A 27,676-nucleotide genomic window follows, 5' to 3' on the forward strand; every position below is an offset into this window, starting at 1 on the left:
CACAAACCGTAGAAACCTTTGAGAGCTATGGTGGTTTGGGACATGGTAGTACGTGCTCTTCAGGTCTATTGTGCATATTACTGTGTTCCTGTCTATGAGGGGAATGGTGGTCATTAGCGACTCCATTCTGAACCTCTTGTATTTTACCCACTGATTTAGAGGCTTCAGGTTTATTATGGTGTGACTTTCTCCTGATGTTTTTTTTTATTCTGAATAGGGTTGAGTAAGGACCTTGACCCACTTGTGGCTGAGGAACCGGGACAACTACATTTAATCTTAACAGGTCCATTACATCTGCCCATATAGGGGAGTTGAAGGTTCCAGAAAGGGAATTTGTGACCACAAACCTTGTTGGGGGAGGTCTGACAAACTCTAGGGTATATCTCTGAAATACAGTGTTCAAGACCCACTTATTTTGAGAGATGAACCCCCAAGAATCTGAACATTCCCTAAGGCGGCCCCCTACAGGTATGGTGTCATTGTCTCCTGTTCTTTGAACCAGATCTGAAATGTGAGGATGGGGCTCTACTTTTACCCCATTTAGGGTTTTCCCACCAACCCGTTCTCCCTTTCCCCCGATATTCCCGTCTCTCGGAAGGGTGGGATCTTTGAAAGGGCTTTTAAATTTTTCCTCAGGAAACCCTTTCTTCTTATCTGGGGCATTTTCTAGAAAATTATCTAGGACCGTCCCAAATACCTTTAACTCTGAAAAAGGTATGGCACACAGCTTATTTTTAGACTGATAATCGCCCGACCAGATCTTCATCCATATGGCTCTATGAGCCGCATTGGACAAATAATTATTTTGGGCCGCAAACTGAACAGATTCTGCAGAAGCATCTGCTAAGATCCCATTTGCGAGCCTCAAAAGGGGAAGACCTTCTAGCATGTTACTCCTAGAAGTTTTTCCTTTTATCTGGTCCTCCAGGTGATCAATCCACAAGTGCATGGATCCAGCAACTAATGTGGCAGCTATATTAGCTTTCATAACTGCCGCTGATGCCTCCCAAGCCCTCTTAAGGAGTCTGTCCGCTTTCCTGTCCAGGGGCTCTCTAAGGCTAGAAGAATCTTCCAAGGGAATTGAAATCTTCTTTGATACCCTATCCACCAGAATGTCGATTTTTTAGGAATTTCATCACAAGTCTTTATATCCTCCGGTTCAAACAGTAAATGGAGTCTGAAACCTCGAGGGATGACCAGCCATTTTTACACATCTCCCCACTCTTCCAGAATCATTGCCTAGATGTGGTAATTCAATGGGAAAACCTGACGTATTTGTGACCTTGGGCCCCCGAACATCTCGTCCTGACCCGACTGAGGTTTTGGGCACTCCTCAATCTGCAATGTCTTCTTTATAGCCTGCAGTAGCTCGAGACGGAAGCCTGGACCTCCTCTCTAACCATGGTGTGCATCTCTGATAAGAAGGAAGCCTGCTCGCCCTTGATGACCTTTAGGATGCATCCTTCGCATAGTTGTCTAGCCCATGCCTCAATTTCTTAATTGAATAGATGGGGCACCTCCTGGATTTTCACTTAGTCTTACTCTTACCGGTTCTCTTATGTGCAGGTGCCATTGTGACTGATCCCCTAATGTAAAGCACAGGAAAGTTTAACCAATTCCTGTTTCTGCTGTTACGATTAAACCGTGCCCTTAAGCTCACTTACAATCATTGGTGATTCAGGGTGAATATCGGTCCTCCCATATTCCTCCATGCTGATCAAGAGGTTCCCTCTTTCACAGCTTGTCTCGATCAAGGTAATCTTATATGTCCTACCTTGTCTTGCCTGAGCCGCCCGGTATCCTCAATTCTTTTGGCACCACATCTGAAGTCACCGGGAGCACCGCTCTGACCTCCGGTTCCACTGCGTTCCAGCCTGGAACGCATCCGGAAGTCATCGCTTGCGGCACCCAGAAGTGAAACGTGCGGTCTTCTGCCAGCAGTGGAATCCGAGAGCCCCCACTGGGAGGGAAGCGGCCCCAAGTCCCGAAGCCTCCGCTCGACAGGATGTGTGGCTGAGGAACCCAGCTTTAGGGGGGGGTCGGCCCTGGATCTCTTGACAAGAGGAAGGCAGAGTTGGATCCCCCATCCCCCTGAGCCCGCAAAGGTAATCCTGGAAGTGCCGGAGATCCACTCTGACCTTCCATGTTTTCTCTCGTGCCTGTCCTTACAGGGACAGGAAAAACACTGGGGTTTGTGGGTGGGATCTTTTAACCACTTGTGTGTTTCCTGTCCATATAAGGATGGATGGACAACCTCCATGGTGCTGTCAGGAGAGAAATATTGGAAAAATAGATTGAACATGGATGACAAAGTGAGAAAAAAAATATAAGCCGAGTTTTCTGGATTAAACACTGATGAATTTTTATAAGCTTATCTGAACCTGTCCTTATACTAACATGAAACCCAATGGACCGTGCCTCTGACACAATCTTTATATTTTGGCTTAGAGCAGACACAGCTAGCAAGAGATAAGCGTTTGGGTATCATAGCAATATCAGTTCCCAACGATCGCATTACATGGAGCAGATGGAGTAGTAGATGGCGCTATCTTATGCAGTCAAACTTCTTACATGCCATGATCACTATTGACGGCGACATGTAAGGTGTTAATAGTGGACCTGTAAACACTGGCTGTGCTCATTAGCGACTGCGGTGACTGCACTAGCAATTGATAGTGAGCAATTCAACTATTTTAAGTCCTAATGGAAAGTTCATGTCCTATTAGGACATGAAAAGGCTGTTAAGTGATGGGAAGTGGGTAAAAGTGTACAATCAGACTTATTGTTTGTTCTCTCAACAAAACTACACATGGTTAGTTTTAAGTTTGTAGTCTCATAACATTTTAGAAAATCTATGGAACACTGAACCTACAGTATGTACTGACAAGGCAACGGAGCTTTAAGCAACCCAAGATATGAAAGTAAATAAGGATCTGATGCCACCGCTTTTGGTCTATCTGTGTAGTGTGTGCAGAAAAAACCTTACAGTGGCATGTAAAAGTTGGGCACCCCTGGTCAAAATTAATGTTATTGTGAACAGTTAAGAAAGGTGAAGATGAAATTATATATATATATATATATATATATATATATATATATATATATATATATATATATATATATATATATATATATATGACCCGTAGAAGCGCTGCACTAAGCACGAAATGGACGTCGTCCTTCCCTGCACACCCTTGTTTTTCTGGCACACCCCCGAGCCGTGAAGATGTTGTCTTTCATGCTTGAATAAAGGATTCTTATCACTCCAGGACTGGTGAGTGCTGCTGCATTCTTCTATGATACCTTATATATTGTAGGGGTTCACTCGCTCAGATGCGTAGGATGAAACAGGAGGCACATTCTCTTCAGTGTTCATGTAGATTTATTCACTCCATAAACCATTTAAGTCAGCAAAATACAGGTAAACAGTCTTACAAATAGCCTTTGGCTCAGGCATAGGGAAACAAATGTCCGTTCCTTCAGGCTCAGTCCTGAAGCCTTAACACACTGTGGAGGCTTGCCCCTCCACACACACAGACTCCTGTCTGTAGTGTCCGCCCTGGACACATGGAAATCTGTCCACCATGACAGACTCCCACACTCACTCCCATGTGCCAAACACACCTTCATTATGTAGCCTGAAACCACACCCAGGAACCCATCACATGATTAGACATGTGGTTCTGACATCACCACAGGTCCTGAAACAAACATAGACAGCATGGTTTTGCCCCTTACCCAGGGGTGAGGTATATGGGTATATGGGTAGCCAGACCCTCCCATCTCTCATAGCTACCCGTAACCCGGACCCAAATATACCAAACAATGCCTTATTACTTTATGTGCATTAAAGAAAACACTCCGCGTTACATCACAGCGACAAGCCTTCTCTGTGATACATACCTCCCGTCGACTATCCAACCTTTAGCCACGCTACAATATATATATATATATATATATATATATATATATATATATATATATATATATATATATATATATATATATATATTGTAGGGATTTCACTCACTCAGGTGCGATGGCTGACACTCAGGAGGCACGTTCCTTTAAAAGTTCACAGGGTTTATTACTTCATAAACCACATGGCAAAATAACAGCAAACAAATAGCCTTTAGTTCAAGAAAAGAAAAACAAAGTGTCCAGTCCTTCAGGCTCAGTCCTGGTGCCTTAACACACTCTGGAGGCTAGCACCTCCACACATATCTCCTGTGTTAAGCATTAGCCTGTCTTATATAGAGCTAACCACACCCAGTAACCCATCACATGATTAGCCATGTGGTCTGACATCACCACAGGTCCTGAAACACATATATATATACATGGTTATGTGCAACAAAGAAATACTCCGGGCTACATTACAGCAACAAGGCACTTATGTGGCACATAGCTCCCGTCAACTACACACCCTTTAGCCATGCTACATACCTCCCCCCTCTGCCTAAAGCCGTGGGGCTTGGCACTTCCCCCACTAAACAAGGGATTCTTGATAGGGCATCCGCATTACCGTGCAGCTTTCCGGCCCTATGTTCCCCATGGAAACTGAAGTCCTGCAGGGCTAAGAACCAACGGGTGACCCTAGCATTTCTACCCTTTGTTTCCCTCATCCATCTAAGTGGGGCATGGTCAGATATTAGTCTGAATTTACGACCCAGCAGATAGTACCGTAACGTGTCCACCGCCCACTTTATGGCCAAACACTCTTTTTCCACGACTGAGTAGTTCTTCTCAGATGAGGACAGCTTTCTACTCAGATAGAGAACAGGATGCTCCTCCCCATGTAGCTCTTGGGAAAGGACTGCTCCTACCCCAACATCTGAGGCATCTGTCTGAAGAATAAATTCTTTCTTGAAGTCTGGGGCCATCAGAACGGGCTGCTTACATAGAGCCCCTTTCAACTCTTGGAAGGCTGACTCTGTCTCTTCGGACCATTTAACCATCACCGATTTTGTCCTCTTTAGCAGATCAGTCAGAGGCGCAGCCACTGTGGCGAAGTTCGGGATGAACCTCCTGTAATATCCCACGATTCCCAGAAAGGCTTTAACTTGCTTTTTGGAGAGTGATTTCGGCCATGTTTGGATTGCCTCCACTTTCCTGATTTGGGGCTTTATTTCTTCACGACCCACTATATAGCCTAGGTATTTAGCTTCTTCCTTACCCAAGGCACATTTCTTCGGGTTTATTGTAAACCCCGCCTCTCTTAGAGCATCAAACACCGCTTGGACTTTCTCCAGATGACTCTCCCAGTCCGGGCTAAAGATGACGATATCATCTAGGTACGCAGCAGCGTAGGCCTTATGGGGTGCAAGGACTCTATCCATAGCCCTCTGGAAGGTCGCCGGAGCTCCCTGTAGGCCAAACGGCATCCGGACATACTGGAAGCATCCATCAAGTGTCGAAAAAGCCATCTTCTCCTTGGCTTCCTGTGCCATGGGGATCTGCCAATACCCCTTTGTCAAATCCAAGGTGGATATATATCTGGCGTGCCCAAGCCTTTCGATGAGCTCATCAACGCGGGGCATGGGATAAGCGTCAAACTTGGAGACCTCATTCAACTTCCGATAGTCGTTTTAAAACCTCCACTCTCCATCCGGTTTTGGGACCAGGACAATTGGGCTCGACCAACCGCTCTTGGATTCCTCAATGACTCCAAGCTTCAACATACGCTCTACTTCCTTGGAGATAACGTCTCGACGAGCCTCAGGAATACAATAGGGCTTCACGTTCACCCGCACATGTGGCTCTGTTAGGACCTCGTGCTCTATGACCTTCGTGTGTCCTGGCAACTCTGAAAACAGGTCCCTGTTTTTCTGGAGTAACTCCCGGCACTGCTGTTTCTGGGTTTTCGATAGCGTCTCCGCTATAGTAACAGCTCCAACCTCACCTTCTGGGTTGCTTAACAACGATGGAGTTACTGTCGGCTCTCCATCTTGCCACGGCTTGATGAGGTTGACATGGTATACTTGGAATGGTTTCTGTCTTCCTGGTTGGTGAATTTTATAATTTACTTCACCAAGTTTCTCGACAACCTCATATGGCCCTTGCCATTTGGCCAAGAACTTGCTTTCCACCGTCGGAACTAACACAAGAACTCGGTCTCCCGGATTGAACTGCCTCACTCTTGAAGACTGGTTGTAGACTCTGGCCTGAGCTTCTTGTGCCTGGAGGAGGTGTTCTTTCACGATAGGCATCACCTTTGCAATCCTCTGCTGCATCAGGGCCACATGCTCAATGACGCTTCTGTGGGGTGTGACTTCGGCTTCCCAGGTTTCCTTGGCTATATCCAGGAGTCCTCGCGGATGTCGGCCATATAGAAGCTCAAACGGTGAGAACCCTGTGGAGGCCTGTGGAACTTCACGAATGGAAAACATCAGATAGGGTAAGAGACAATCCCAGTCTCTACCAACTTTCTCTATAGCTTTTCTCAGCATGCTCTTCAGTGTCTTGTTAAATCTCTCAACAAGGCCATCTGACTGGGGATGGTACACCGAGGTCCTCAACTGGGAGATTTTCAGGGCTTTGCATAACTCCCTCATCACCTTGCTCATGAAACTTGTCCCCTGGTCAGTCAGGATCTCCTTCAGCAGACCTGTCGGGGAAAAGACATGGACCAACTCGCGGGCTTTATTCTTCGAGGAAGAATTTCTCAGAGGAATTGCCTCAGGATAGCGTGTGGCATAGTCCAGGATGACTAATATATACTGATCGCCCAGGGCTGATTTAACTAAGGGACCGACCAAGTCCATGGCAATTATCTCGAACGGCACCTCAATAATGGGCAGTGGCACAAGGGGGTTCCAGAAATGAGGAGTGGGAGCAGTTAGCTGACATGTAGGGCAGGACCTGCAATAGTTCACTATTTCCCGGTGACACCCAGGCCAATAGAACCTCTGCACAACCCGTTCCTGCGTTTTTTCCACCCCTAGGTGTCCACCCAAGATGTGTGAATGGGCCATGTCCAACACCTTCCGTCTATATGGACCCGGCACTACCAACTGCTCTACCAACTCCTCCCTTATTTTCGTGACCCGGTACAACAACTCCCCACTCATCAGAAAATGGGGAAATCTTGTGTCTGCCCCCAACTCCTGTACCACCCCATCAATAACTGTGACATTATTAAAGGCTTCCCACAGAGTGGGGTCCCTATGTTGGTCAGTCCCAAAATTTTCACCGGTTACCTCTAACTCCAGAATGTCAGATGCAGGGGACACTTCCTCCTCATCCCCAACCAGAACACAAAAAGGAAACCTGTCTGACTCTGGGTGTGGCGACACCCTTCCAGGGTTCATTGGTTGCCTACTCTTGCTAGGGAGCTCAGAACCTTTTCCCCACAAATCCCAAAACAAACAGAAATCCCGGCCAATAATTATAGGGTGTAACAAGTCCTGCACGACGTCGACTATGTGGGACTCAGTGCCACATGCCGTTTCAATGTCCACCCTGGCCAAAGGGTAGTCCTTTGCATCACCATGTATGCACCGCACTCCAACCTTCTTTCCCGGGAGCAGGTGGAGAGGAAAAGTGGCCCTCACCAGGGTCACTAGGCTCCCCGAGTCTAACAGTGCCGTTACTGCTCAACAATTCACCTTTACGGGACACGCTTGAGGTCCCTCGTTGGGCGGAGAGTTCACACTGCAGGCTGGAAACGCATAGTATGAACAACGGCGTCCCATGCTGCAGTCCATCTGCTCAGTGGTCTGGGAACAACGGGCAGCTATATGTCTGGGCCCGTGGCACCTCCAACAAATAATATCACCCGTAGGGACCTTGGGCACCACCTCCCCCGCCCTTTGTGACCTTGGACGCGCCACCCCTTTTTGGGACTCAGCTCCCTTCTGGGACCCCCAGTACGGCATGGGTTGCCTCCCGGAGGAGCCTTCCAACCCTTGGTATCTCTCAACCAGTCCGATCAGCTTGTCGGCATTCTGGGGATCACCCTGGGCAACCCAAGTCTGTATGGAGCTCGGGAGAGAATGCACAAACCGATCCATCATCACTCTTCCACCATCTGTGCAGGTGTACACGACTCTGGCTGCAGCCATTTCTGGACCAGGTGCAACAGGTCAAACATTTGGGAGCGAGGCGGTTTGTCCCGGTGATAGGCCCAGCAGTGAACTCGCTGTGACCTGACAGTCAGTGTCACCCCCAAACGTGTGAGAATCTCAACTTTCAATTTGTGATACTCTTTGGCATCCTGCAAGGTCAAATCATAATACGCCTTCTGGGGTTCTCCCGTCAAGTATGGCGCCAGTACCTCTGCCCACTGCTCTGGCGGAAGTTTTTCCCTCTCAGCGACCCTCTCAAACACCGTCAGGAAGGCCTCAACATCATCCCCGGGAGTCATTTTCTGCAATGCGCGTCTTACCGTCTTCTGGACGTGGGTGTCATCAGCGAAACCTGGGGTTGGGGCACTCATCTTGCCCTGGATGGCGGTTGCCAGAAGCTGCATCTGCTGCCGTTGCTCCTGCTGGTTCTGTTGCATCTGCTGCCATTGCTCCTGCTGGTTCTGTTGAATCTGCTGCATCAACAGCCTGTTGCTCTCTTGCTGCGACTGGAGCAAGTGTTTCAGCAGATCCTCCATTTTCCCCGGCAATGCTTGCTGGCTTACAACAGACTTGACCCAGGACATCCAATAACAGACTCTTAGTCTCCGCTGGGAACGCTGCCCGCATTCTCCACCAATTGTAGGGATTTCACTCACTCAGGTGCGATGGCTGACACTCAGGAGGCACGTTCCTTTAAAAGTTCACAGGGTTTATTACTTCATAAACCACATGGCAAAATAACAGCAAACAAATAGCCTTTAGTTCAGGAAAAGAAAAACAAAGTGTCCAGTCCTTCAGTGTTGTGAATTTGCTTTTGGCTCCCTCTAGTGGTTACTAGTTTTTTGACTCTGGTTTTTCTGTCATTCCTTTTATCCGCACCTGGGTCGTTAGTTAGGGGTGTTGCTATATAAGCTCCCTGGACCTTCAGTTCTATGCCTGGCAACGTAGTTATCAGAGCTAGTCTGCTGTGCTCTTGTCTACTGATCCTGGTTCCAGTTATATCAGCTAAGTCTGCCTTTTGCTTTTTGCTATTTGTTTTGGTTTTGTATTTTTGTCCAGCTTGTTCCAAATCTATATCCTGTCCTTTGCTGGAAGCTCTAGAGGGGCTGGTGTTCTCCCCCCGGACCGTTAGACGGTTCGGGGGTTCTTGAATTTCCAGTGTGGATTTTGATAGGGTTTTTGTTGACCATATAAGTTACCTTTCTTTATTCTGCTATCAGTAAGCGGGCCTCTCTGTGCTAAACCTGGTTCATTTCTGTGTTTGTCATTTCCTCTTACCTCACCGTCATTATTTGTGGGGGGCTTCTATCCAGCTTTGGGGTCCCCTTCTCTGGAGGCAAGAAAGGTCTTTGTTTTCCTCTACTAGGGGTAGCTAGATTCTCCGGCTGGCGCGTGTCATCTAGAATCAACGTAGGAATGATCCCCGGCTACTTCTAGTGTTGGCGTTAGGAGTAGATATATGGTCAACCCAGTTACCACTGCCCTATGAGCTGGATTTTTGTATTCTGCAGACTTCCACATTCCTCTGAGACCCTCGCCATTGGGGTCATAACAGTTTGCCAGGCCAGTATTAAATGTTTAATGCATTGCAGAAGAGGGATTATAAGAAAGAAGATTCTGAGTTTTTTTTTTTTTCTCCTTCCCCTTTACCTCAGAGTGGCTATGCTTGCTGCAGACATGAATGTCCAGACCTTGATTACAAGTGTGGACCAGCTGGCTACTCGTGTGCAGGGCATACAAGACTATGTTATCAGAAATCCTAGGTCAGAACCTAAAATACCGATTCCTGAACTGTTTTCCGGAGACAGGTTTAAGTTTAGGAATTTCGTGAATAATTGTAAATTGTTTTTGTCCCTGAGACCCTGTTCATCAGGAGATTCTGCTCAGCAAGTAAAAATTGTTATTTCGTTCTTACGGGGCGACCCTCAGGATTGGGCTTTTTCGCTGGCGCCAGGAGATCCGGCATTGGCTGATCTTGATGCGTTTTTTCTGGCGCTCGGTTTACTTTATGAGGAACCCAATCTTGAGATTCAGGCAGAAAAGGCCTTGCTGGCTATGTCTCAGGGGCAGGACGAGGCTGAAGTGTATTGCCAAAAATTTCGGAAATGGTCCGTGCTGACACATTGGAACGAGTGTGCACTGGCCGCTAATTTTAGAAATGGCCTTTCTGAAGCCATTAAGAATGTTATGGTGGGTTTTCCCATTCCCACAGGTCTGAATGATACTATGGCACTGGCTATTCAAATTGACCGGCGGTTGCGGGAGCGCAAAACCGCAAATTCCCTCATGGTGTTGTCTGAACAGACACCTGATTTAATGCAATGTGATAGAATCCTGACTAGAAATGAGCGGAAAATTCATAGACGCCGGAATGGCTTGTGCTACTACTGTGGTGATTCTACACATGTTATCTCAGCATGCTCTAAACGTATAGCTAAGGTTGTTAGTCCTGTCACCGTTGGTAATTTGCAACCTAAATTTATTTTGTCTGTAACTTTGATTTGCTCACTGTCATCTTATCCTGTCATGGCGTTTGTAGATTCAGGTGCTGCCCTGAGTCTCATGGATCTCTCATTTGCTAAGCGCTGTGGTTTTACTCTTGAACCATTAGAAAATCCTATTCCTCTTAGGGGTATTGATGCTACACCATTGGCAGCAAATAAACCGCAGTATTGGACACAGGTTACCATGTGCATGACTCCTGAACACCGCGAGGTGATACGTTTCCTGGTTTTACATAAAATGCATGATTTGGTTGTTTTAGGGCTGCCATGGTTACAGACCCATAATCCAGTCCTGGACTGGAAGGCTATGTCAGTCTCAAGTTGGGGCTGTCGTGGTATTCATGGGGATTCCCTGCCTGTGTCTATTGCTTCTTCTACGCCTTCGGAAGTTCCGGAGTATTTGTCTGATTATCAGGATGTCTTCAGTGAGTCTGAGTCCAGTGCACTGCCTCCTCATAGGGACTGTGACTGTGCTATAGATTTGATCCCAGGCAGTAAATTTCCTAAGGGAAGACTGTTTAATCTGTCGGTACCTGAACATACCGCTATGCGTTCATATATCAAGGAGTCTCTGGAGAAAGGACATATTCGTCCATCTTCTTCCCCTCTTGGTGCGGGATTCTTTTTTGTGGCAAAAAAGGACGGATCTTTGAGACCTTGTATTGATTATCGGCTTTTAAATAAGATCACTGTCAAATTTCAGTATCCTTTACCGCTGTTGTCTGACTTGTTTGCCCGGATTAAGGGTGCCAAGTGGTTCACCAAGATAGACCTTCGTGGTGCGTACAACCTTGTGCGCATTAAGCAAGGTGATGAATGGAAAACCGCATTCAATACGCCCGAAGGTCATTTTGAGTACTTGGTGATGCCTTTTGGGCTCTCCAATGCGCCTTCAGTTTTTCAGTCCTTTATGCATGACATTTTCCGGAAGTATCTGGATAAATTTTTGATTGTTTATCTGGATGATATTTTGGTTTTTTCTGATAATTGGGATTCGCATGTGGAGCAGGTCAGGTTGGTCTTTAAAATTTTGCGTGAAAATTCTTTGTTTGTCAAGGGCTCAAAGTGTCTCTTTGGTGTACAGAAGGTTCCCTTTTTGGGGTTCATTTTTTCCCCTTCTGCTGTGGAGATGGACCCAGTCAAGGTCCGAGCTATTCTTGATTGGACTCAGCCCTCGTCAGTTAAGAGTCTTCAGAAGTTCTTGGGCTTCGCTAACTTCTACCGTCGTTTTATCGCTAATTTTTCTAGCATTGTGAAACCTTTGACGGATATGACCAAGAAGGGCTCCGATGTAGCTAACTGGGCTCCTGCTGCCGTGGAGGCTTTCCAGGAGTTGAAACGCCGGTTTACTTCGGCGCCTGTTTTGTGCCAGCCTGACGTCTCACTTCCCTTTCAGGTTGAGGTGGATGCTTCGGAGATTGGGGCAGGGGCCGTTTTGTCGCAGAGAGGCCCTGGTTGCTCTGTTATGAAACCTTGTGCCTTTTTCTCTAGGAAGTTTTCGCCTGCCGAGCGAAATTATGATGTGGGCAATCGGGAGTTGTTGGCCATGAAATGGGCATTTGAGGAGTGGCGTCATTGGCTCGAGGGTGCTAAGCATCGTGTGGTGGTCTTGACTGATCACAAAAATCTGATGTATCTCGAGTCTGCTAAACGCCTTAATCCGAGACAGGCCCGCTGGTCATTGTTTTTCTCCCGCTTTGATTTTGTTGTCTCGTATTTACCAGGTTCAAAGAATGTGAAGGCCGATGCTCTTTCTAGGAGCTTTGTGCCTGATGCTCCTGGAGTCGCTGATCCTGTTGGTATTCTTAAAGATGGAGTTATCTTGTCAGCTATTTCTCCGGATCTGCGACGTGTGTTGCAGAGATTTCAGGCTGATAGGCCTGAGTCTTGTCCACCTGACAGACTGTTTGTCCCGGATAAGTGGACCAGCAGAGTCATTTCCGAGGTTCATTCCTCGGTGTTGGCAGGTCACCCGGGAATTTTTGGCACCAGAGATCTGGTGGCCAGGTCCTTTTGGTGGCCTTCCTTGTCAAGGGATGTGCGGTCATTTGTGCAGTCCTGTGGGACTTGTGCTCGAGCTAAGCCTTGCTGTTCTCGTGCCAGCGGTTTGCTCTTGCCCTTGCCTGTCCCGAAGAGACCTTGGACACATATCTCCATGGATTTCATTTCTGATCTTCCGCTATCTCAGGGCATGTCCGTTATCTGGGTGATATGTGATCGCTTCTCCAAGATGGTCCATTTGGTTCCTTTGCCTAAGCTGCCTTCCTCTTCCGATCTGGTTCCTGTGTTTTTCCAGAACGTGGTTCGTTTGCACGGCATCCCTGAGAATATTGTGTCAGACAGAGGATCCCAGTTCGTTTCCAGGTTCTGGCGATCCTTTTGTAGTAGGATGGGCATTGATTTGTCGTTTTCGTCTGCTTTCCATCCTCAGACTAATGGACAGACGGAGCGAACCAATCAGACTTTGGAGGCTTATTTGAGGTGTTTTGTCTCTGCTGATCAGGACGATTGGGTGACATTCTTGCCGTTGGCTGAGTTTGCCCTTAATAATCGGGCTAGTTCCGCCACCTTGGTTTCGCCTTTTTTCTGCAACTCTGGTTTCCATCCTCGCTTTTCTTCGGGTCATGTGGAGCCTTCTGACTGTCCTGGGGTGGATTCTGTGGTGGATAGGTTGCAGCAGATCTGGAATCATGTGGTGGACAACTTGAAGTTGTCACAGGAGAAGGCTCAGCGCTTTGCCAACCGCCGCCGCGGTGTGGGTCCCCGACTACGCGTTGGGGATTTGGTATGGCTGTCTTCCCGCTTTGTTCCTATGAAGGTCTCCTCTCCCAAATTTAAACCTCGTTTTATTGGGCCTTACAAGATATTGGAAATCCTTAATCCTGTATCTTTTCGTCTGGATCTTCCTGTGTCGTTTGCTATTCACAATGTATTTCATAGGTCCTTGTTGCGGCGGTACATTGTGCCTGTAGTTCCTTCTGCTGAGCCTCCTGCTCCGGTGTTGGTTGAGGGCGAGTTGGAGTACGTGGTGGAGAAGATCTTGGATTCTCGCCTCTCCAGGCGGAGGCTTCAGTACCTGGTCAAGTGGAAGGGCTATGGTCAGGAGGATAATTCCTGGGTGGTCGCCTCTGATGTTCATGCGGCCGATTTAGTTCGTGCCTTTCATGCCGCTCATCCTGATCGCCCTGGTGGTCGTGGTGAGGGTTCGGTGACCCCTCACTAAGGGGGGGGTACTGTTGTGAATTTGCTTTTGGCTCCCTCTAGTGGTTACTAGTTTTTTGACTCTGGTTTTTCTGTCATTCCTTTTATCCGCACCTGGGTCGTTAGTTAGGGGTGTTGCTATATAAGCTCCCTGGACCTTCAGTTCTATGCCTGGCAACGTAGTTATCAGAGCTAGTCTGCTGTGCTCTTGTCTACTGATCCTGGTTCCAGTTATATCAGCTAAGTCTGCCTTTTGCTTTTTGCTATTTGTTTTGGTTTTGTATTTTTGTCCAGCTTGTTCCAAATCTATATCCTGTCCTTTGCTGGAAGCTCTAGAGGGGCTGGTGTTCTCCCCCCGGACCGTTAGACGGTTCGGGGGTTCTTGAATTTCCAGTGTGGATTTTGATAGGGTTTTTGTTGACCATATAAGTTACCTTTCTTTATTCTGCTATCAGTAAGCGGGCCTCTCTGTGCTAAACCTGGTTCATTTCTGTGTTTGTCATTTCCTCTTACCTCACCGTCATTATTTGTGGGGGGCTTCTATCCAGCTTTGGGGTCCCCTTCTCTGGAGGCAAGAAAGGTCTTTGTTTTCCTCTACTATGGGTAGCTAGATTCTCCGGCTGGCGCGTGTCATCTAGAATCAACGTAGGAATGATCCCCGGCTACTTCTAGTGTTGGCGTTAGGAGTAGATATATGGTCAACCCAGTTACCACTGCCCTATGAGCTGGATTTTTGTATTCTGCAGACTTCCACGTTCCTCTGAGACCCTCGCCATTGGGGTCATAACATTCAGGCTCAGTCCTGGTGCCTTAACACACTCTGGAGGCTAGCACCTCCACACATATCTCCTGTGTTAAGCATTAGCCTGTCTTATATAGAGCTAACCACACCCAGTAACCCATCACATGATTAGCCATGTGGTCTGACATCACCACAGGTCCTGAAACACATATATATATATATATATACATGGTTATGTGCAACAAAGAAATACTCCGGGCTACATTACAGCAACAAGGCACTTATGTGGCACATACCTCCCGTCGACCACATACCCTTTAGCCATGCTACAATATATATATATATATATATATATATATATATATATATAATCTCCTGTGGTAGAGTGGCTCACTAGGCTGCACGCAAAGGTAGACACGGGTCACGGGTACACCGCGCCTTTAAGAACTTCCTTTGGTTTATTGTAGGCGGCATAAACCAAGGTGTAGTAAAGAAAATACAGCCCTCTCGGCATAAACAGGAAAACAAAACAAAATGGTGGCAGAGCAAACACAACCCTTCCGTGAGTGAGGTTCCTCCTGCTTATGGCTGACAGAGCACACACTGTTCAGGTTCACTAGTCCATGCAGCACTCTCCTGCAGTTCTCCTTCTCCAGGCGAACACACTGAACACGGAAAGTTCTTTCCTTCAGCCATTTAAGCCCAGACTATGTGACTCCTCAACCACGTGACTGATCACATGACTGTGACCTCACCAAGGTCCTGTCAGCACACAGTGGTGCTAGGTCTGTAGGTGGAGATATGGGGGAACATTCTCCCAACCGTTCTATGAATATCCCACTAAAACCCAGCCCATAACATAACTTAACTCGTAACACTTATGTAAAGATTATAAGGGATAACTCAGGAGACTCTTTGCATGGAACAAGACAACTACAGGACACAGTTTTATGAGTGGTAAAGTCTATATTATCACACAGTGATTCAAACAGGTGCAGAGAGAAACTCAAGTCCACAACATTTGTTGTAAATATTAAACGCAACTTAACAGTCTATAGGAAACTTCAGAGGAAAATGCAATCACGCAGAACGTCTATGAAGCACAATTATTCTTGAGGATACTTGACACAAATAAGTCCTTAGTAGTCCAAACACAGATAGATATGCTTATAAGACAGTTCAAATAATATCTTAGCACAACCAGGGAGGCCTGAGTAATAGCCTCAGGTTTAAGCAAAGCAGCAACACCTTACATGTCTAGCAAATGCAGATGGAAACAAACACAAGCAGCCAGATGGAGGATTACTGGAAACCGATGTATGCAGCAGAAACTCAGAGCTGAGTAGCAGTGCAGTAATGCACAAAAGGTAATCAAAATATTCAGAGTCCTGACAACGTACTGTGCTGAAGGAACTAAAACTCTGGATTTTATATCACTGACACCATTAGGTGTAGTAAAACATATCTCCCTTCTATTACATTACCAGTGACTCAGTCAAATATTCCCCCCCCCCTCTGGCCAAAGCCAGGGGTTTTGGCACCTTCACTAGCTAAGAGCATCTGCGTTCCCATGCAGCTTTCCTGGCCTGTGCTCGACATGAAAATTAAAATCCTGCAGTGCTAAAAACCATCTAGTCACTCGAGCATTCTTCCCCTTCCTTTCCCTCATCCATCTCGGGGGCGCATGATCTGATACTAGCCTGAACTTATGGTCTAGCAGGTAGTGCCCCAGGCTGTCAATAGCCCATCTGATGAACAAGCACTCTTTCTCCATGATGTCATAGTTCTCACAGGAGAAAAGTTTCCTAGTCAGGTATAGAACTGGTTGTTCGTCGCCATATATTACCTGGGACAACACAGCTCCTAACCCGACTTCAGAGGCATCCGTTTGAAGCACAAACTCCTTAGTGAAATCGGGTGAAACCAAGACTGGCTGTCTGCACAGGACGAGCTTCAACTCCTGGAAGACCATCTCAGCATCAGAGGACCATTTGACTGTTGTCGATTTTGTCCCTTTATGGAGGTCCATCAGAGAGATGGCTAAGGTGGCGAAGTTCGGGATAAACCGGTGGTAATATCCCACAATGCCTAGGAATGCACTGACCTGCTTTTTGGAGACTGGCTGTGACTACTACTGTGGATTGCCTCCACTTTGTCTATTTGTGGTTTTATTTTGCGCCTTCTGACAATGTAGCCCAAGCATTTTGCCTCTTCTTTCCAGAGGGCGCACTTCCTTGAGTTTATGGTAAACCCTGCCTTCTTCAGTGCACCAGTACTGCCTACACCTTTTGCAGGTGACTTCCCCACTCCAGGCTGAAAATCACAATGTCGTCCAAATAAACAGCGTCGTACTTCTTGTGAGGGGCTAAGATTCAGTCCATAGCCTTCTTGAAGGTAGCTGGGGCTCTTTGCAGACTGAACAGCATTCTGGTATAATGGATGCATACATCAGTTGCAGAGAAGGCTGTCTTCTCCTTGGCACTTGGGGACAGGAGAATCTGCCAGTACCCCTTCGTTAGGTCCAGGGTGGTAATGTATCTGGCCGACCCTAGCCTCTCAATGAACTCATCCACCCGGGGCATTGGATACGTGTCAAACTTAGAACCTCATTCAGTTTCCTGTAATCGTTACAGAAGCGCCACTCCATTGGTTTTCAGCACAAGGACAATAAGCCCTATTATCCTTGATAATGCCCAGGCTCAACATTGTTCTCACCTCCTTGGAGATCACCTCGCGGCGGGCTTCGGGAATCTGATACGGCTTCTGATTCACCCTCACATGTGGTTCAGTCAGGATTTTGTGCTCCACAACCTGCGTACAACCTGTTAACTCCGTAACAGGTCCTGAAGCACCTCACGGCACTGTTGTTTCTGGGTCGGTGACAGTGTCTTTTTTCCCAATTGTGACATCCTCAACCCTGGCTTCAGGACTAGCCCCTAGGCATGGTGCTTCTACCTGATCACTGTCTCACCATGGTTTCAGCAGGTTTATGTGGTACACTTGGTATGGCTTCATTCTCCCTGGTTGGCGGACTTTGTAATTGACGTCACTCAACTTCTCGACTACCTCGTATGACCCTTGCCACTTGGCCAGGAATTTTACTTTCCACAGTGGGAATCAACACCCAGTCTCAAAAGCTAAACTGCCTCAGCCTTGTGGGTCCATTGTAGACTCTCGCCTGGGCTTCTTGTGCTTGAAGAAGGCTCTCCTTCACAATCAGCATCACCCTTGCGATCTGGTCCTGCATTTGGGCCACATGCTCAATAACACTCCGGTGGGGTGTAACTTCTGCCTCCCAGGTCTCTTTAGAACCATCTAGATGTCCACGGGGGTGTCATCCATATAACAGCTCGAACGGTGAGAATTCCGTAGAGGACTGAGGAACTTTCCTGATAGATAACAACAAGTACAGCAGTAGGCAATTTGTCTCGTCCATGCCTCTCAAAGACATTCTTAAGCAAGGACTTCAACGTCTTGATGAATCTCTCCACCAGGCCATCCGTCTGAGGATGGTACACCGATGTGCGGAGTTGTGTAAATTTAAGAGCTTTACACAACTCCCTCATCACTTTGGACAAAAACAGTGAACCTTGGTCTGTCAGGATCTCTTTTGGCAGGCCTGTCTGAGAAAAAATATGAACTAACTCTCGGTCTATGCTCCTGGTGGTAGAGTTTCTAAGGGGTACTACCTCCGGGTACCATGTTGCATAGTCCATCACCAGTAGAATGTATTACTGCCCTCTGGCTGACTTAACCAGGGGCCCCAGAAGGTCCATGGCAATCCTGTCAAATGGGACCTCTATAATGGGCAATGGCACTAGGAGACTTCAGAAATGGGACACGGGGGCTGTAACCTGACAAGCAGAGTAGGACCAGCAATAGTTAATCTCCCCGTGACACCCAGGCCAGAAGAACTTCCGATTGACACCGATAGGGACCCGGTTCGAACAACTGGTTTACCACTTCATCTCTCAGCTTAGTGACCTGATACAGCAGCTCTCCATTTAATGCAAAATGTGGAAACCTGGTGTCAGCCCGATTTATCAACCGTCACATTTTCCAACGCCCCTTTTAGGGTAAGAGCCCAGATTTCAGCAGTCCCAAAATTTCTAATAGAAACCACCAGTTCAGGAATTTCGGCCTCACTGGTCACCATCTCGTCCTCGTCACCAGGCAGAACACACAAGGAGAAATCATCCACTTCCAACTGCGATGGAGTTCCCTCAGGGTAGCACTGGCTCCTGTCATGGACATTTGGTGTCCCCAACTTCCCCCACAAAACCCAGAATAGGCTAAATTGCCGCCCTATTATCATTGGGTGTAGTAAGTCCTTAGCCACCCCAACCTCATGCGACTCAAACCCACAGTTAATTTTATAGTCACTCTGGCAAAAGGACAGTCCTTGGTGCCACCGTTTATACAGCGGACACTCACATTTTTCCCTGGGACCAACTGGTGAGGGAGCATGGCCCTTATCAGGATCACCAAGGTCCCTGAGTCTAACAGTCCTGACACCAGCACTCCATTTATGGTCACAGGACATGACTGTGGCCCCTATCCAGGCTGATAGTTCACACTGTTGGTGGGATATGCATAGTAGGAGCAGCACCTCCCTAGGCTGCATTCCATCTCTTCGGGGGACAAGGGACAACGGGCAGCTACATGTCCTGGGGATCGCAAAATCTCCAGTAAAGCAAGTCTCTCCCTGTGGCCTTTGATAACTCCTCAGTGACCCCTTGGGATCTAGGACTCCCCTAATGGCTCTACTGCCTCTCTTTTGGGGCTCAGGTTCCCACTGGGTACCCCAATATATGGATATACTGCCCCCTGGTTTCCTTAGGGACGTCTTGACCACCTGTAACCATTCCACTAGGCCCACTAGTTCGTCAACATTTCAGGGATTTCCGTGGGCAACCCAGGTCTGCACCGGTCTATTAACGCAGTGCACAAATCTGTCCATGACCACCCGCTCGACCATCTGAGCTAGAGTGCAGTATTCTGGCTGCAGCCATTTTTGCACTAGATGCAGTAGGTCAATCATTTGGGACCGAGGCAATTTATCCCCATAATATGCCCAGTGGTGAACCCTTTGAGCTCTCACTGACATAGTCACGCCTGCCAAAATTTCCTTTATCAACTTGGCATACTCTTGCGCGTCCTGTACAGCCAGATCATAATAGGCCTTCTGCGGCACACCAGTCAAATAAGGGGCCAGCACCTCAGCCCACTGCTCTTGTGGTAGCTTCTCACGCTCTGCCACTCGCCTGAACACAGCCAAAAATGCCTCCACATAATCACCCAGGGTCATTTTCTGCATTGCTCTTCTTCCCATCATCCAGACGTACATGTCAGTACCTGAACTTGGGGTAGGGGCTGCCGGTCTTCCATCAACTGCCTCTGCAAGCAAGTCAATCTGATTCTGGTGCTGCTCATACTGCTGCTGCATCTGCTGTATAAGCAGCATACTTGTCTCTTTCTGAGCCGTCTGTTGCTGCTGTAATTGTTGTTGGTGCTGCAATTGCTGTTGCTGCTGTGCTTGTAGTAGATGTTTTAGCAGGACCTCCATCTTGCCTGATGTTGCACACTGGCTTGTGGCCATCCCACGTGTTCACTGGAAACGCTGCACGCACTTCTAATACCACCTGTGGTAGATCGTCTGCACACCGATATAGCAAAGAGAACGAGAAGCTAGCACTCGACAATTTGAAGAGTTTTTTGACGGTGCAAGTGAAAGGAGCCAATGGTCCCATAAGCACTTGAGGTAAGAAAATCACTGCACTCATCCAATTCAAAAGAGTTGCCGAAACGTTAAAAAGATTGCCTCACTACTTGTCGCTTCGATTTCATCACCGTATTTCAATAAAAGATTCACCTAAGCAACTCTTTTGAATTGGATGAGTGCAGTGATTTTCTTACCTCAAGTGCACACCGATATAGACACAGACACGCTGCGGCTTTAAGAACTTCCTTTGGTTTATTGTAGGCAGCATAAACCAACATGTAGTAAAGAAAGTAAAGCCCTCTGGGAAAAACAGGGAAACAAAACAAAATGGTGGCAGAACAAACAGTCCTTCTGTGAGCAGGGTTCCTTCCACTCACGGCTGACAGAACACACATGGTTCAGGTTATTTAGTCCATGCAGCACTCTCCTACAATGCTCCTTCTCCAGGCAAACACAGTGAACACTGAAAGTCCTTTTCTTCAGCCATTTAAGTCTGCCATGTGACTCCTCAACCACATGACTGATCACATGACTGCAAACTCACCAAGGTCCTGTCAGCAAATAGTGGTGCTAGCTCTGTAGGTGGAGATATGGGGGGACATTCTCCCACCCGCTCTATGAATGTTCCCCTAAAACCCAGTCCATAACATAACTTAATCCTCGCAACACTTACTTTGCTGGAGGAAATAAAACTCTGGATTTTATGTCACCGACGCCATTAGGCATAGTGAAACATATCTCCCCTCTATTAAATTACCAATGACTGGCAAAACTTAAGAGACCACTGCAAAATTTTCAGTTTGTCTGATTTTTCTCTTTATAGGTATATTTTTAATTAAATCGTAAATTGCCCCAAGCAATACATTTTATATTTATTTTCTGAAAATGAGAAATGGTCAAAATAACAAAAAATCCATTGCTTGCAGACCTCAAATAATGCAAAAAAAAAAACAAGTTCATAATAATTTAGAAACAACAATACTAATGTTTTAACTCAGAAACAGTTCAGAAATCAATATTTTGTGGAATAACCATGATTTTTAATCACAGCTTACATGTGTCTTGGCATGCTGTCCACCAGTTTTTCACACTGCTTTTGGGTGACATTATGCCACTCCTGGTACAAAAATGTAAGCAGTTCTTCTTTGTTTGATGGCCTGTGACGATCCATCTTCCTCTTGATTACATTCCAGAGGTTTTCAACGGGGTTCAGGTCTGGAGATTGGGCTGGCCATGACAGGGATTTGGTGTGGTGGTCCCTCATCCACACCTTAATTGACCTAGCTGTGTGGCATGGCGCATTCAGAGTTGGGGAACATTGGCTGCGCAGAAGGAATCAACTGTTTTTCCAGGATAAACTTGAGGGCAGCTTGATCCATACGACCTTCGCAAAGAACATCCTGCCCAATTCCAGCTTTGCTTAAGCATCCCCAGATCACCACCGATCCTCCACCAAATTTCATAGTGGGTGCAAACACTGTGGCTTGTACGCCTCGCCAGATCTCCGTCTAATCATTAGATGACCAGGTGTTAGGCAAAGCTGAAAATTAGACTCAGAGAAGATTACCTTACTCCAGTCCTCTATGGTCCATTCCTTATGGTCTTTGGCAAACTTTAGCTTGGCTCGACTTTGCTTCTCATTGATAAAAGGCTTTTTTCTAGCTTTACATGACTTGAGTCCTGCCTCTAGGAGCCTGTTATGAACTGTTCTTGCCGTGCACTTTACCCCAGCTGCCATTTGCCATTCCTTTTGTAGGTCACTTGATGTCATCCTGAGTGTCATTCAAATAAGATGACGGTCATCCCAGTCAGTGGAGAGTCGTTTTCACCCTCTGCCGCTCTGTAGCTTTGTTGACCCCAATGTCTGCTGATTGACCTTGTTGTAATGGAATGCCATCTTAGAAATTTTAAGGATGGAGGCAACATGATGCTTACTGTGTCCCTCTGCTAGTAAAGCCAGAATTGAGCCCTTTTCCTCACTCAAGACTTTTCAACTCCTTCGGCATGGTTAAAAGTTATTTTTTCATTCCTATTACTTTTGGGGTATTACTAGCACTTGTTTTGCCATCCAGCTTGTCCTATTGCAAGAGGATCGTGAGCACCACAGCAGTGTTTTTTTATACTTTCCTTCATGAAATAAGATTTGGTTAAAGTGATCACCTAATCAGAAGAACATTAAGTAGAATGTGGTGTACTCTGGTTGGAATTCAACTGATATTGGAATGGAATGACTGTCAGACATGTAGAGAAGCTGACTTTTAGAAAACTGTGCAGTGGGCTCTTAATTTTCGCCAGAGCTGTGTGTGTGTGTATATATATATATATATATATATATGTGTGTGTGTGTGTGTATTTACATATAATGTATATATATATATATATATATATATATATATATATATATATATATATATATTTATATTTACATATATACAGTATATAAATATACTTAAGGCTTAAGCAAGGCAGAGAAATCTGCTGAAACGTTGCTTCTAGTGGATCAGTAAAAGCCACGGCTTTTCATTTTGATTTTTGGAGTGCTGCCTGTTTTTTTTTTCTGATTTTCTACTTTGGAGGTTTGGATATCATCTTTACAGGTTTTATTCACGCCCCCGGAAGAAGCTGGCGGCGAAACGCGCATCGGGGGTGAGGGGACGCTGCTTTTTGGATCCAGATCTACAAAGTCCCGGGATATAGGTATATTTACCTTTCTTTACTTGATATCTTCTGTGCAGTAGCATTATATTCACCTCCCGCTGGCAGGCTTATTGTGGCATGTATATATTGCGGTGGGAACCGGATACCTTTCTTTTGCCCTCTGCCAAATTTTTTGCCCTACTAGTGAGATTATTACATTGAATGCCGTTATCCATCCTCTTAGCTATGCTTGTTAGTGACATAGTTATAATATTATGAGCTAACCCATAAACAATTAGGGTATTAATTTATGCTACTTGCTATCAGTGGGACATTAAAACAACATATTGTTATTTTTATTAATGTCTATATCATAACATGGATATAGTGGGGCATTAAAACAACATATTGTCATATATTAATGTCTATTTCATAATATGGATATAGGAGGTGAGCAGATGGGGATCGCGGCGGCCATTTTCCTGAAGTTCTTGGCTTCAGGAAAATTGCCGCCGCGATCTCCATCTGCGCACGCGCGGCCTCCCGCGGCCATTTTCCTGAAGCCCCGGGAAGCAGAGCGCTTCATCTGCGCACCCGCGGCCTCGGGACGATAGCCGCCACCACCGCTAACAACAGTATTCACCTGCTCTGCTGCTTACCGGGCTGCTGCATCACCTCACCGGAGAAAGGGACCCCTCTGACGCCATACCTCTCACTGCGCCTCCTCATCCCAGCACCTCCTCATCCCAGCACCTCCTCATCCCAGGACCTCCTCATCCCAGCACCTCCTCATCCCAGCACCTCCTCATCCCAGCACCTCTGCCGGTAACCACTGCTGCAACCCTCCCATGGACACCAGGCCGTGGCGTCGCCCACCTAAGCAGGAAGGGACCCTGCTCAGGTGCACACCGTACCGCATCACCCCACCTCTGCCGACACCATGCCTCCTGTGACCCTGCTCTGCCACCGCCAGTCTTCAGGTAAGATACTGTAAATTCGGACAATAAGACGGACCCCCATCTTATAAAAAATCTTTTTTTCTGCAATTTTCACCCTAAATTTGGGGTGCACCTTATGGTCCGGTGCGTCTTATAGTCCGAAAAATACGGTATTTGTGTTGCCCAAAATACAACTTAAATGTGTCATCTTTAACTTTCCTCCTTTTAGAGATCATTTCATCTTCAACTTGCTTAACTGTTCACAATAAGAGTAATTTTGACCAGGGGTGCCCAAGCTTTTACATGCCACCGTACATATGGTGAATAGGCTCATTGATCAATACAAGCAGAATGATGCAAAAATAATGTTTTTTTCATCTACTAGTCACAGGAAGACATCGCTAGACCTATTTTCAATTTCGGTTTGCGTATTTACTGTACTTTTTTATACAACTGACCACTACAAAAAAAAACAGAAGACATATATAATTAATGTGAGTAATGATTTCTGATAACATATGAAATTATGTGCAGTTGCTTATGTTAGAAGTTTATGTCTGCCAAATCAACGGGCGGCAAAGCACATACTGTTCAAATAATGTTGGGTGCAAATTGCATTTGTTTGGAAGCCTCCATTAAAATATTCTGTTGGCAAACATCATCTACGGAAATCTGTAGGACAAATACTTGTACATAATAGTGTCATACTTTGTGAAAGTAACAGTTTTATATTAAAAATACTTTAATTTCCACAATACTACTTACTCAGCAGCTGTTTCCATCTCCAATAAAGAACAATCTTTTCTGCAAAGAGCTCGGATACAGGGAACTGCCCCGTAGAAAGCTGCAAAATGTATTGCCATCCATCCACGATGGTCACACAACATATAATCTGCTTTCAAAGAAAGAAGGCATACGAGAACTCCAAGTGAGCCACACTGAGCTGCAATATGTAGGGCAGTGAGTCCTTAAAGACAAAAATATGACATTTCATTGGTTATTTAGTGTCTGTAAAAGAACAAAAGACAAACAATCATCCACAATTACACTCAGACTGGAAGGTTAAGTTACTATAAGTTGTTCACAGAAATAATAACAATTCCAATAAAATCTTCTATTTCATTGGATATACATTAAAACAAAGTGAATCCCCTAAATAGGAGCTAATACTTGTAAATAAAGGGTTAAAAGCCCACTGTGTGGTGCAAGTATACTGGAACGGATACTATATATGGAATAAATCAGGGTCTGAAAAAATTAAGGAACACAACCTACGGTGGCATGTAAATGTTTGCACACCCCTGGTTAAAATTACTGTTTATGTCTAAAGTTAAAGATGACACATTTCCTTGCACTTTAGGAAGAAAAAAAAAATAAAAATAAATTGTTTAAGGGATTTTCATCCATTATTCCTTAGAAAATGTGTCTAGTTATGAGATTCCTGGGTTAGCTTGCATGCCATCTTCCTCTCTGGTGTTTGGAAGACGTCTGTGTTTCTCTTTGAGTCTACTCAAGCTAAGTGTCCCCCATGTTTTTGTATCCCATCTATCTTTAGTGGTAGTAGGGATTGACTAGCATTTATCGTGTCCTTCGTAGTGCAGGGCATATCACCAGGGTCAGGCAGGTACTAGGTATCTTTCTTGGCGATAGGTGCAGAACCTATATAGAAACGATAGGGCAGACAGGGTGACATTAGATCTGTCTAGAGATCTCCACTCCCCCCCCTCCCTAGTGTTTGGTTACCTTATTCCTTCATGTTGCACGTGCCCATTACCTAGTTAAAGGCCGCTGTCAGACGCTGACAGTGGCATTTAACTAGCGTTCCCGGCCGCGCGGCCGGGGGTGCTCGCACCGCTGACCCCCGTCACATGATCGGGGGTCATTGGTGCATTGCCATAACAACCAGAGGTCTCCTTGAGACCTCTATGGCTGTTGATGGCCGATTGCTTTGAGCGCCACCCAGTGGTCGGCGTTCAAATCAACCCTGCATTTCTGCTACATAGAGGTGATCTGTGCTTCACCTCTATGTAGCAGAGGCGATTGAGTAGTGCATGCTTCTAGCCTCCTATGAAGGCTATTGAAGCATGCCAAAATAAAAATAAAAAGTGCTTAAAAATATAAAAAAAATAAAAAATATATAAAAGTTCAAATCACCCCCCTTTCGCCCCAATCAAAATAAAACAATAAAAAAAATCAGACCTACACATATTTGGTATCCCCGCATTCAGAATCGCCCGATCTATCAATAAAAACAAAGGATTAACCTGATCCCTATATGGCGTAGCGAGAAAAAAAATCAAAACGCCAAAATTACGGTTTTTTTGGTCGCTGCAACATTGCATTAAAATGCAATAACGGGCGATCAAAAGAACGTATCTGCACCAAAATTATATTATTAAAAACCTCAGCTCGGCACACAAAGAATAAGCCCTCACCCGACTCCAGATCAAGAAAATTGGAGACGTCACCGTTATCGGAAAATTGCGCAATTCTTTTTTTTTTTTTTTTTTTTTTAGCAAACTTTGGAATTTTTTTATCACTTAGTCTGGTTTCACACTTGCGTTTTGATCTGCAGCGTTTGTAAAAAAAAAACGCATGTGGTGAAAAAACGTATGTAAACGCGTGCAAACGCTGCGTTTTTTAGACGCATGCGTTTTTGCATGCAGTAAAAAAAGCGGCGTTTTGATGCATTTACATGCGTTTTTTCCTGCATTTGCATTTTTGAAACGCATACTGAGAAGTGTGTGACAGCTGCCAATCATCAAAATCAACTAGAAAACCCACTATTAATAGAATTAGCTAGGGTTAGGGTTAGGGTTAGGGATAGGGTTAGGGTTAGGATCCCTAGGGTTAGGTTTAGGGGTAGGGTTAGTGTTAGGGGTAGGGTTAGGGTTTGGATCCCTAGGGTTAGGGTTAGGGGTAGCTTTTTATTAGAAGAATGTCCTGGTCACCAGGTCACTGATAAGCCACCCCCCACCATCAAGGTGATAAAGGGATCCTAACCCTAACCCTAGGGATCCAAACCCTAACCCTAACCCTACCCCTAACCCTACCCCTAACCCTAGGGATCCTAGGGATCCATAGCGATTGGCTATTATGTTGACCTGGAGACCAGGACATTCTTCTAATAAAAAGCTTTGTTCAATGTGGACACCCCAATATATATGGTATTGCTATAGAGTACTAAAAATATAAACTCGGAGAGTATTCACTGTCATATTGTTAGGGTTAGGGGTAGGGTTAGGGTTAAGGTTAGGGTTAGGGTTTGGATCCCTAGGGTTAGGGTTAGGGTTAGGATCCCTTTATCACCCTGTTGGTGGGGGGTAGCTTATCAGGGTGTATTCTTGTTTTTTTCTATAAAAACGCATGCGTTTAAAACGCAAGAAAACGCATGTACGCAAAAACGCATGCATTTCCATAGACATCAATGTATTTTTTGCCGCAAATCAAACGCAAATGAATGCATGCGTTTTTTTGCGGCAAAAAAATGCCTCTGAAAATTACTACATGTTGCATTTCTGCAAAAGAACGCATGCAGCAAAAAAGGCATGCATCGTTAAACGCGGCAAAACGTGTACAAAAAAAAAGCATGCGTTTTTAATGTTAAACATAGGGAAAAAAATGCATGCATTTTTTTTCGGTAAAAACGCTGCAGATCAAAACGCAAGTGTGAAACCAGCCTTAGATAAAAGAGACCCTAGACTTGTTTGGTGTCTATGAATTTGTAATGATCTGGAGAATCATAATGGCAGGATAGTTTTAGCATTTAGTGAAACTAGCAAAAAAGCCAAACAAAAAACAAGTGTGAGATTGCACTTTTTTTTGCATCGTTCAAAAGTACAACTCATCCTGCAAAAAATAAGCCC

The 27,676-nt window shown here is 45.8% G+C and overlaps 1 protein-coding gene across 1 annotated transcript in view; it reads right to left on the reverse strand.

Moving 5' to 3' along the window:
• Positions 1-27,676, reverse strand: part of ANKAR (ankyrin and armadillo repeat containing) — an 898,322-nt gene that overhangs the window by 485,260 nt on the left and 385,386 nt on the right. The window contains exon 11 of the mRNA XM_077275585.1: positions 24,576-24,777. Within this exon, the coding sequence (XP_077131700.1) occupies positions 24,576-24,777 (202 nt within the window). The remainder of the gene's footprint in view (positions 1-24,575; positions 24,778-27,676) is intronic.

The sequence above is a fragment of the Ranitomeya variabilis genome, chromosome 7 (genome assembly GCF_051348905.1).
Source record: "Ranitomeya variabilis isolate aRanVar5 chromosome 7, aRanVar5.hap1, whole genome shotgun sequence".
In the NCBI taxonomy this organism is placed as follows: Eukaryota; Metazoa; Chordata; class Amphibia; order Anura; family Dendrobatidae; genus Ranitomeya; species Ranitomeya variabilis.